Here is an 11958-nt window from a genome sequence, read left to right as displayed (position 1 = left end):
AAAATCTGCTTAGCATTTAGTAAATTGAAAATAATTTAAAAAAAAAAAATTTCACAAAAAACAGCAGTGGCATTGTGTAAACAAACCAGCATTTAAAGGGTTAAAATTCTAAAAATTAATGAATGTTTGGTCATTGTGATTAGAGCTGATGCTGGTTAAAAATGGCATCAGTGAAAGTGGAAAAAAATATAAATATATAATATTTTTATGACACTTTTTGGACATAGACATTTTTGTCCCCTCTGAACCTATGTGTAACTTTTTTTAATTGATGCACAAGGGTTAAAAAAATGTAATTTAAAAATTGTAGAACTACGCTTGGATTACCCTGGTTAAAAACGTTTATTTTTTCTAGAGATGACTTGATCCCAACGACTTTCAAAACAGAAATGAAGCTTTTCTCAACATCAGGATTTATTTCATGCAACTTTTTATTTAGACATTGGTCTAATTCTGATTGCCATTCATTTCTAATGTATTCATTTAAATTGGAGGAATAAAGTCATGAGACATGAAGGGACAAGGCCTTTTAATCACACTTGGAGTGAAAAATGTACACAGTTATTAAACTTATGGTGTTTTCTTTTAAACAGCAGCACAAGAAAACCTAAAACATGCAAATGTCTTTAATTCAGCAATTAACAAACTTATTTAATGATTCTGTTTCCATTTAATAAGATGCAGATTAATTTAACAGTAAATGCATTGTCTGAAAAGAAAAATCTTTAAAAAAAAACACTAACCATAAAAAATTATACATTATATATATATATAGTTCTCCCCCCTCCAAAAATGCACTTTTTTTTAAAACGGCTTTATCTTCATGTCCAGTGCTAATGGAAGTTAATGAAATTGTTTCCATTTAAAAATCTACACTAGTTGTTAGAGCCCAGCACAAAAAACCTTCAACCCTCTCCATCCATTTGTAATAGTTAAAGCACTCAACTTTATGTTTCCTCTGCAAAAGAAAAAGAGAGAAGATTTTTATTGGGAATGCTAGAAACAAGAATATAGAGATAATATTTTCTATTATACTATATAATGGAATGCATGTTTGCTTTAAAAAGTGTTGTACAAGGTATCTATGAAGAATATCTTACAACAGCAAAAGGATGTGATTTTGGTCGAGAACTATTTACAGAAATTAAATACTAATAATGTACAGCACATTAAAAGAATTACAATTGATGTAAAAGACAAATTGATATGAACACGTGGGAACGACTACAGCAAGTATCAAAAATCAGCAGTCTCCCCTCTCCTGGAAATTTCTTACATTAGTGCATCACAATCCTGAATCTAATCTTTCTCTTCATCTGATCATATAGAGAGATTTTTGGATTTTAAACACCATCTTAAAATCTTAGTGGCTTAAACTGCTTTCCATTAATAGTAGCCATACAACTGACAAACCTTCCCATTCAATGCTTTTAAATAGTAAGTGAGAGATTAATTCAAGTAATAGATGTCTCCAAAATGAAAAAACTGTCATCATTTATTATCCATCATAAAACACAAAATAATGAAATGCAGAACACTGATCTTTTCCTTATAATGTATATGAGGAAGGGGCTGTCATGCTCCAAAAAGCACCATAAAAAGTAGTGTATGAGATACGTTCCATGTTTTCTAAAATCTTTCAAGAGTTTTTATGTAAAGCACACAACACCACATTGTAGCTCATATGTAAATGACTACAGAAGAGTCTCATAGCACTATCATAGCGTGGACCAGTTTTATGGTATGTCAAATTCATTTTTGTATGAAAAGTATCTCAAAAATTCTATGTTTCTTTCTTTCTATAATTATTATATTTTTTCACAAACATAAATGATGGCAGAATTTTTATTTTCACTATATCTTTAAAATCTATTGGAAAATCTGTAAAGTCTGGAGAAGAATGGAAACTACACATTACATTTTTTGGCAGCTCTCAAAGGCCCAAACACCAAAAGGCAGAAAAACATTGTAATGCAAATCACAAGTTTCAACAAGTCCAGATTTTTCTTACTCGAAAAAACAACAAAAAAAGGGGGGATAAATCCTCAACCCTTTTTACGCACCATTCTTCATCAATAACTTTAATTTCAGGAGGGGGAATTTTTAACTAGCAAAGGTTTTTCCTGTGTCTTCCTTGCCTCTGTAAGTCCTCTTCCCATGTGTGAAGGGCAGGTATCTATACTTGATCATGTGCTGTAGAGAAAACACAAACATTGTTTAAACTTTGATACTGAGCAAGTCAGGAAAGGTCTTGAATTTACTGACGATATTATATCTGGACTAAGCTGGATTAATGGAATCAGTTAAAACTATATAAATGGAATGATAAAAAAGTTTTATGGCCGAACCTTAATCTGGCGTTTCATCGTGATGCAGAACAGCATGATGAAATACATTACGAGAATGGGCCAGAACACTGGCACATCAAAGGCGTCGAAGAATGTGCAAAACATAGCGATGACGATGCCTTTTGTTGCTGAATGCCTAAAAACATTATCCAAAAACAACAAATAATGACAAAGATGTAAACAGAATACAAACACAGTCATATAAATGCAACAAAAATCATACAAACATGAAAGTGCATAAATATTTTGACTAATTCACACAGTAAACACTGACTGAATTGAGTCTATATATGTTGTTGCTGTAGCTCAATGGACTGTGTTTGCAATTAAAAAGGTTTTGGGTTCAACCCTGGGAGCACACCCTAATAATAAAATGTATACCTTGTATGCACTGTAAGTCGCTTTGAATACATGGTTATGGTAAACACTAATTGGTTTGAATTGTATTAATCACATAAGTTTAATATTTGGGTTAGGGACCGGAAACATACCCAAATCAGAATGTTTAAGAAATGCAAGATTTATTCGTTTTGTGACGCGCTTAATTACATTATGTAAGAAAACTACAGATTTTGTCTTGTCCAAACTTCCTGACATAAACACATTCAAGAAATCAGCACTTATCAAACTGTTCATGGGTCTTTAGAAACATTATGTGACAACTAACCAGAACTTGAATTCTGGCAACCTCCTGATGAACGGTCGAAACTCTTCATTCTGTTTTGTGGGGAGTGCTGGACCTTCATCTAAAGAATGGATATAAAATAAAATCTCTCCTCACTAATCATCAGAAATCATCAAAGGTTAAGGATGTGCGTAAGCATTAAGTGAAATAAGCACTTCAATGTAATATCCTAAATGCAAATCCCAATTTTGGGCCTACCTGGATCATCCAGCAATGAGGGATCCACTTTTGGTGAGAGGAAAGCAATGAAGAGGTTAAGGTGGTAGATCCCAAGAGCATATGTGACAATGTACCACCCCTAATAAATAACACAAACAGACAATAAATGTTTATGATAAATCATAAATTCATGATTTTATAATCAATCATAACTGTCAGACCGTTACCCATTTCATTCATCTAAACAGGCAATCATCAAAACTAACGCCAGTAAATTATGGATTACCACAAGGATGTGTTTTAGGCCCTTTGCTATTCTGAATGTACATGCTGCTCCTTGGCAATAAATATTAAAAATCATGGAATTTCATTTTCATTGTTATGCAGACGTTAATCAAATGAAACTTTATATGTCACAAATTATATTTGGAACATTTGGAAATTTTATCTGACACATAGTTTAACGCAAAGTATGCACTTCCTAAGATTCAAAAAAGTGCAAGTCTTCTGGATGCTTTCTGTTATGCTTATTAAAAGGATCTCATATTACTATTAAGTGCCCTAGTAAAAATTATTTAACTCTTTCCCCGCCATTAAAGAGTTATCTCTGCTTCCCTGCCAAAGTCGAGTATTTACGGCAATCTATATTTCTGCTATTATTCACTAGGCGGTGCTCTTACCCACCTAATAAAACACCACATAATTTACGAACCCCGAAACAGTAAAAAATCTGTGTATGTTTTGATCCCACCGCCTTAACTAGGTCGTCAAAAAAAAAAAATTGCTGGAAAAAAGGCCGCCGAGTGCATCTCGGAGAAAAGCACGGACACGCTTCACACCACGAATGGGCACGCGCGCCACACAGCTGAAATGAGAAAGACGTGGTCCGGACCATCACTGTCTGGAGGATAACTAGCCAATTAATAAAACATCTCGGAGAATAGTGCGGACGCGCTTCACACCGCGAGCGTGCACGTGCGCCACACGGCCGAAATGAGATTAAGACGTGGTCCGTCATGTCTGGAGGATAGCCAGTTGATAAAACACGTGTCCGTGAGAACTGTAAGTGGACTTAATTTTCATCTTTGAATGCCACCCTGATCATCATTCTGAATCTGATCCTTTACAAAAATGCAATTATCTCAGCTTTTTGTTCAAAATTCTGTATTTTTGAAGAAACCTACCCATATTTAAGAGGTGATAAAAAGAGATCAAGTGAAGATAGGATAAAGCTTTTTGTTTGCTTGTTTAAAAACAGACAGTCTGTTTTTTCATTTGATATATTGTATGTTTAATACTTATTCTGGAAGGTATTTAACTTATGTGAAAATGATAAAAAAGCTGGCGCTGGCTAGCAACTTTTAAAAGAAAAATTCAAAGCAATCTATAAACACAGGAACAAATGCTTAAAAAAAGCTAAGTTTGGTCAAAAAATGTTTAAGGACTGAAATTAAGCAAACTGTTCAGTACGTGCCTGTTTATGCATGATGACTAAACTATGTTAAAGTAAAATACAGAATAAAGAAACATTATAACCAGTTGTTACAGCAAACATCAGATGTTTTTACCTGTAAAATATATACTCTGATCATATATATGGCCGTTAGAATAAGAGTGGACGCCCATCGGACTGCTGAGAACGGTGTTGACTTGTCCAACCATGACTGATAAACCTGCAGCCAAAAACAAAACAAAAAAACATATGACCTTGTTTGTAAATTTGTGCTGAAATCTTGCTTGAACATGAATAACTTTGCATAGCCGAACCTGTCCGAGCCGTTTAAAGAAGTTTCCGATCGCTGATGGTTTCCCATGGATGGACTCACCACTACTGTCTCCTTCTGACATTCTGTCTGTGAATGTAGAGCCAAAGACATTTATTAAATTAATCAACTCATCACTAGTGTCAACTCTATACTATGAAAAAAAATTTCCTTTGAATTATTTAAAAATAATGCACACATGCTTGGCATCGTGCCGCATTACCACCTTGGGTGTGTGCATTACTTTCAAACAATTCAATGGCCGTCATCAATTATTCCTTACATAACATTGTGTTGCACAGCTACACCACAACATGCTTATTTTTGATGACTTAAGCTTAAATGTGAAGCATCTTAACAAAACATTTTTCTTTTACAAAAATTTGGAGCTTTAATTTATAAACAAGCTTACAAAGCACACAAAAAAGCTATTTTAATACATAGCCTAAATACACATTACCATAGGACATATTATTTATTTTAGTTAAAGGAATTTCCATCGTTTGATAATGTTCAAGTAGTTTGGACATAAAGATTTATTACCTTTGTCTATTAAAAGGTATAGTATGACATTTAATCCTTTATTTTAGTAATTGACAATACACAAATCACTGGTTTCCAGAATTGATCTCCTTTAGATGTAATTTGAAGTACAAAATGAAGCAGATGTTTTTAAAGTAAGATAATTAACAGCCCACTTGATCATTTAAACTAAGATAAATGAAGGGTCAGTCCTGTGCCTCTCCCAAAAGCAGGAGTCCTAAACCAGTTCGTCTGGCACATTTCCTCATACTTCAATGACTGCTTTCGTGTGACAGTAAAATATAACTCTCCAACTGCTACACATTTATCTATATGCCAAATATTTGCCAACCCGACAATTATCATCCAGATACTAGTCATTCATCTGGGGTCTAAAAGGAAAAATACAGTATATGCAAATGAATATACAGGCAGAGGACGTTTCAGTTCCGGTACATATAAGGCTGTTTTTACCGGAAAACCACATCGACCAACACTTAACGATTAAACGTTCACCACTAACTGTTATAAACTTACTAATAATACAATTAACCGCTTATCTTGTACACTGATGGTCAACCCCTACAAGCTAATTTGATATTTAGCATCGGTTTAGCTGTGGGTAAGCGATCCTTGAAGAGGCAAATCATGCTGGTTACTGTAGTTTTCGCAAAGGCCCTCTTGTTATGACACTAAACAAGAACGGCCGAGTATTGAACTACACTTCCCTTCGTGCATTACGACACCGTTAAGCCTGAGCGGAAACAACCCTGTTGTAGTTTTTATATGTGACTGTGCAATGAAAGCCTATGTGCTACACGTCGAGAAAGAACTACAAAGGCCAGCAGACACGCAGAAAAGTGGACAACTCACTTCCGGGGAAATCCGAACGCGATTTGAGCAAGAGGTAAACTTTGCTAGCACTAATAATGTATGTTACTCAAATCGTGATTTTAAAATCGCCTTGCCGGAAAATATGATCTTAACATAATCGTGGGGTCGGTCTCTCTGGGAGGTTGATTAAGGTGTGAGGTGACAAGAAATGTATTTCTCTTACCCGGTTCTGCCGCTGTGTCACTCTCCGCTGCCGATCCGCGCGACTCGCTGCTGTTCTGAGAACACGTCAGTGTTTGTGTGACCTCTGCTGCGTCAGACCTGACCAGTCGAGCTCAGAGAAACCGCTCACAGTGTAATACAATCACGAAGGAAATATAACGCAAAATAACGAATTGTGTTCAGTTTTCTCGCTTTACGGGCAGGGCAATTTTTTACAGCAAAACCAGAAGAAAAAGCAAGAAGAAAGAAACAATCCTTAAGAAAATTAAACAGTATATATACCAGAAATCTTTAACATTTTAGGCAAAGGCCCCCGCCTTGATGGATAGATGGCATGATACCATATCGCGATATTTATACAATAAAAGTGGGTTTACTTCGATAACTATATGCAGGTCACACACACATACATACATAACATACAACGTAACATTTCTATTATATGTAATATATTTTAATGTGGTAATTTTAGGCTTTTAAAAAAATCATTACTTTTTATTGCATTTTGCAATTATTGAACTTTTGTTTGATGCCTAATTTAATTTAAAACATCACCTTGCAATGCAACCATGGGTCCTCTAGGGGTCATGGAACCCCTGCTGAAGACTTTTGATATAGACATATGCATATAGACCAGTGGTTCTTAAACTGGGGGCCCAGGGGGGCCGCGAGATGGTGCCATGGGGGCCCCAGTTTTATGACATTTTATAAAATAAATTAATTTATCATGAATTCTGTGGAATTAAACCTAAAAAAAGGCTACTAATCAACAGCACTACATTGTGTCATTCATTACGTTTTGTTTAATTAAAAGTTGAGTTTTAGAACTTTTTTTGTCATAAATTTTCTTTGGGGGGGCCGCGAAGGTATGCGCCATACACAGGGGGGGGGGGGGGGGGGGGGTGGTGGCTGCAGTGCACGCTGAAAAAGTTTGAGAACCACTGATACAGACATTACATTTCTGTTGTCTAGATTGACTAGACCTAAAATATTAGTTTCTTTATATTTCTTTATAAGTCATTATTTTGTTTTATTTCTGTATCACTATTATAAGGATTTCAATGACCTTATTAACTTTAACATATTTATAATGTATACATATGTACTATATACAATACATAATGCAAATTTGTACATCAGTGTTCTGTTCCAGATAAATAACACTTTGCTATTATTATTATCATTATCATAATTATTGTATGCGCATTTATGGGGAAGAAACAATGTTATGAATTCTGAAATGTGCACACTAAACTACGTAACATAATAAAAAGATGCTTTTTATTTTTTACCAGATATTTACATATGAGATATCAGTTTGTGTAAAAACTTAACGTTTCATGATAAGTTTGACATTTGCCTGGAATTTTCTAAATGCAATGATCAGTAAAATACCAAAAGCTATACATGTTAACAAAATACACATTGAAATTATCATTAAAAATCATTATTTTTTTGCACACGTTTAGTATTTATTTTTTAAAAAGAAATCACTTTACATAATTCAAACGTGGTGATATAAAAAAGAAACAGCATTACAGCTCTTTGATAAAAACACAATATCTTAAGTCTTAAAACATTTCTAAAATCTGTAGTTGTCAAAATGACAACATGACATAATACTGACTGACATTAACTGTGAATATAACATTGTTTACAATACCCTAAAGCCTTAAAGTGCTTTGATGTATAGCATCTAACCATCATTGCCAGTTAAAAAAAACATAGTTTTCCCTTCAACAGCATCCAATTTTAAAAAGTGGTTTTCTTATCACATGAGAAAATGAAGGTTATGGTTAACACTAGTTATTTACACATGTATTTGCTCGTTGATTAAAATTTACAAATGTATACCATTTACTACATTCAAACTATTTAATTATTAATATTCAAATCATGGCCCTTTTAGTTCAGTTTTATGCAGATTTTACACCATGACATGTAAATAAACTTTCTAGAAAATATTCAATTGATTATCAAGACATTTGTACATATTATAGACACATATGCATGAAACACTTCTGCTTTCTTACATGAACCCCCCACCCCCCCAAAAGGATAAATGAGATTTGATCAATTTAAATTAAAACAGATATGTCCATCAGCTGTTCCCTTTAAAGCACTTGTTTCTTCTTAGTATTAGCAAGAAGTGATATTACTGGGCCCTGAAAGAGTAAAATCTTTAATTTGTCTTTGTTAAAACATATTAAAGGGTCAATTTTGAACCTGTCCATGTCATATTTCACATCAAAATAAAGAAACAATGACTGACCATGTGTTGCATTGTGACTTCCCAATTAAACACAAGAAAATTACTGTAGTGGTTTGTAATGTGTAATAAAAAATTAAATACCAAAATTACAAAAATTGTATTTTCATTATTCTGGTAAAATGCAACCATAACATGGTTTCATGAGCTTCACCCTAAAACCTTGGCTTTTTTCACATGAGCCATAGCTTCGCTAATAAAGCATCATAAACCAGAATTCATTAAAACAATGAAAAACAGTGTAGGGATTGCAGTGTGCTTACCGAGTACCAAAATGAATTATACACATTACTATAATATAGTATGATAAATAAAACCTTGACCTGCAAGGCCAAAACCACAAAACCGGGTCTGATGATATTCCCGGTCAAAAACACAATACTTAACAGAAAAATATAAAGGATTTAAAAATGTTTAGGATAAAGCACCATCTAAAAAATCTGTTAAAAATATTGTGCCTTGTTTAAAAAATTAAGGAAAACAACATAATTACATTTCTGTTCTTGTACTGTGTCTTCGTTATTTAAATCAAATAGTTGACTATTAAGTATTTTATGACACTGACATATTGGAAGGTGAAAATTATCTTTCCTGTATCTCAATTTACCCTATAACACCAAGATCAAATGTAAGTTCTGGTTAAATGTCTATCTTGTATGCACAGTAATTTCAATTATAATAAAATTGTCTGCACACTGCAAAAATTGATTTTCAAGAAAAAGTATTTTTCTTAGTATTTTTGTCTTGTTTTCAGTAAAAATATTTAAAAAAAATTTAAATAAAGATGCTTTTTCTTGATGAGCAAAACGACCCAAGAAAACAAGTCTAGTTTTTTTTCTTAAATTTTTCTTGAATTTAGTGTTTAAGAAAAATTATCAAGATTTTTTGCTTACCCCATTGGCAGATTTTTTGCTTGTTTTATTCACAAATTTGAGATTTTTGGTCTAAAAACTAGACTTATTCTCTTGGGTCATTTTGCTCATCAAGAAAAAGCATCTCCATTTAAGATTTTCAAAACACTTCCACTGAAAACAAGACAAAAATACTAAGAAAATATTATTATTATTTTTTGTATCATATTTTTTTGCAGTGCAGAATGCATTTAATGTCTTTTGATGCACAATGCCTTTTGATACACAAACCAGCATATTTATTATCTTGTTTTAATAAATCTGTGATTGTAAAAAATAACTAAGGTATCATTTTAGGGAACCTATGGGCATTAGTTCCTGCTATTTAAAACGTACATCATTTAATATAATACACAATTGCACATTTTTTACACTAAGCCAAAAATAAATAAGGCAATGGTTTTAACCATGTACAACTACAATATGATAATAATAATAATAATAATAATGAGTCATGTTGTTTTGTGTCGTCTAACATTAACATAAGGCCACAACTGATAATAAAAAAATCTTAATTCCTATTTGGGAAATGTGTCTGTGGAGCCTCTACAAAGCACTAGCAATTGTTTTCCACAATTCATTCAGCCTATGCAAAACATTTGTACCAAATAATTGGAAGTGCTACAATGTGAAAACACACACACACACAAACGCACACACACAAAAGAATATAAACTGTCCATTGCAGTTTTAAGAAAGCGAAAACCATACGAGCAACATAGAAACAAAGACGCCATCTTGGAGGATCGTCATTCAGTGAACGTCACTTTCTGCATACTCTTCTTTTATCGGGTGCCTGTGTATCCTGCAGTCTGGCATATCAAAACCAAAGTCCCCCCACTCCTCACCCCCTGTAGACCCTCCACGGTTTGGGATGGTGATGGTGTGACGCACTCTAAAGTGTACGGCCTCCATCACACGCTGACGCTGTAGCTCTCCTCCAGGGCCGATGGCCATAGTGGCCATGTTACTGCTGGAGCGAATAAGTTGCTGGCCGTAATCGTGACCCTGCTTCATGTCCTGCAGGCCCCTCCAGATCGCCAACCGGAACTGCTCAGGAATCTTCAGGGCCCCAAGATCCTGAGGGATAGACAATGACTTTCACTTCTTTGATTTCTTTTTATGCAGTTCAGCTGCCTATAGTGGACTAAACTACTAGCTTACCTCCATGGTAAGAGTCTGAAGGTGGTAAACACTCTGGAGTCCCTGCGACGTGAAGTAGTCGATACAGTTTTGGCAGCCCAGGCTGGTTAAGAAACTGTTCAGAGAGAAAAGGAATCCCACTGAGACCATGGGGCTGCGTCCTGTGAATTACATATTCACCCATGGAGAACATAACAAGCAAAGCACCACGGCATTTGCATTTTACAAGAGTTATTTTAAAAGATTATCATCTACCGATGGATTGTACTAATGGTTTTGGATAACAAAATACTTCAGAGTAATGTAAAGAAGTCTCTTCACTTAAACAACAATGCTATAAGTGCAGTCCAATGCATGCAATAGTGTTTATATAAAAAATTCTATTAAAAACATGCAATTATATCAATGATGCATAACAACTTTTTCATTCCATTAATTCTTTTATTATAAATAAATCATGATTTGCTTAATACAATAAAAATAGGTAGAAAATGTAGCAAATACATTCATCAGACAAAATCATTTTGAAAGTAGAGTTGTCAACTGGAGGACATACAAAACTTCCAGAAATGTGACTGTGTGGTGTACTGTTGCTTTAAAGTTTTTGCACAAAATGTCAATCACTTTTAATTTCACATTATAGCAGACGTGTGTGTCCCCTCTTTTAATTTTGTGTTGGATTATTATTGTTGGATTCTGCACTAGGGATGCACCGAAATTAAAATTCTTGGCCGAACCGAAAAAAAGGAAACCAAGGCCGATAACCGAAACACCGAAAGAAATTATTATGCCAATTATTAATACCATTGCGTTTATGGCTATCACTGTGTACTAACTTTACTAGAGGTGTGACGGATCACAAAACTCACGGTTTAGATCACATTACGGTTTTTGAGGCACGGATGAGATTCTTTTTCAGATCAGCAAAAAAGAGGTGGGAAAATCTAATAACAAATTAAGAAATTACGAACATTTATAAAAAAGAAAAAGTTGCATATTAAGTAAGGTCTGAAATTTGCATTAGGTACAGAAATAGAATCAAATGAATCCTAACACTGTCTTTATTGTATGAATTAAATATAATTATTATTTTTTAGGGCTG

General features: G+C 34.0%; 2 protein-coding genes across 5 annotated transcripts in view; both read right to left on the bottom strand.

Moving 5' to 3' along the window:
* Positions 1 to 512: 512 nt before the first annotated feature.
* rer1 (retention in endoplasmic reticulum sorting receptor 1) lies at positions 513 to 6690 on the bottom strand. Of its 3 annotated transcripts, none has more exons than XM_055168335.2 (8): positions 6535 to 6690; positions 4960 to 5045; positions 4761 to 4865; positions 3232 to 3331; positions 3016 to 3094; positions 2349 to 2484; positions 2139 to 2193; positions 513 to 958 (listed from the first exon to the last, which is right to left on the bottom strand). In XM_055168335.2, the coding sequence occupies exons 2-8, from the start codon at positions 5038 to 5040 to the stop codon at positions 948 to 950; spliced, it is 567 nt and encodes a 188-aa protein (XP_055024310.1). In that variant the 5' UTR covers positions 5041 to 5045; positions 6535 to 6690; the 3' UTR covers positions 513 to 947. The 3 variants fall into 3 exon arrangements, with proteins under 3 accessions (XP_055024310.1, XP_055024308.1, XP_055024309.1); XM_055168333.2 differs by having other exon boundaries at positions 2064 to 2193; positions 6535 to 6689; XM_055168334.2 differs by lacking the exon at positions 6535 to 6690 and adding an exon at positions 6015 to 6039 and having other exon boundaries at positions 2064 to 2193.
* A 1294-nt stretch (positions 6691 to 7984) lies between these two features.
* tp73 (tumor protein p73) overlaps positions 7985 to 11958 on the bottom strand; it is a 46231-nt gene continuing 42257 nt past the window's right edge. The window contains exons 13-14 of one of the 2 annotated variants that reach the window (XM_055168329.2): positions 10878 to 10971; positions 7985 to 10793 (exon numbers count right to left, since the gene is read on the bottom strand). In XM_055168329.2, the coding sequence (XP_055024304.2) occupies positions 10467 to 10793; positions 10878 to 10971 (421 nt within the window). In that variant the 3' untranslated portion in view covers positions 7985 to 10466. Of the gene's footprint in view, positions 10794 to 10877; positions 11018 to 11958 lie in introns of both variants that reach the window. The other variant, XM_055168330.2, reaches the window with a different exon arrangement.

The sequence above is a fragment of the Misgurnus anguillicaudatus genome, chromosome 5 (assembly GCF_027580225.2).
Source record: "Misgurnus anguillicaudatus chromosome 5, ASM2758022v2, whole genome shotgun sequence".
Taxonomy (NCBI): Eukaryota; Metazoa; Chordata; class Actinopteri; order Cypriniformes; family Cobitidae; genus Misgurnus; species Misgurnus anguillicaudatus.
This window is presented reverse-complemented; position numbering and strand designations above follow the sequence as displayed.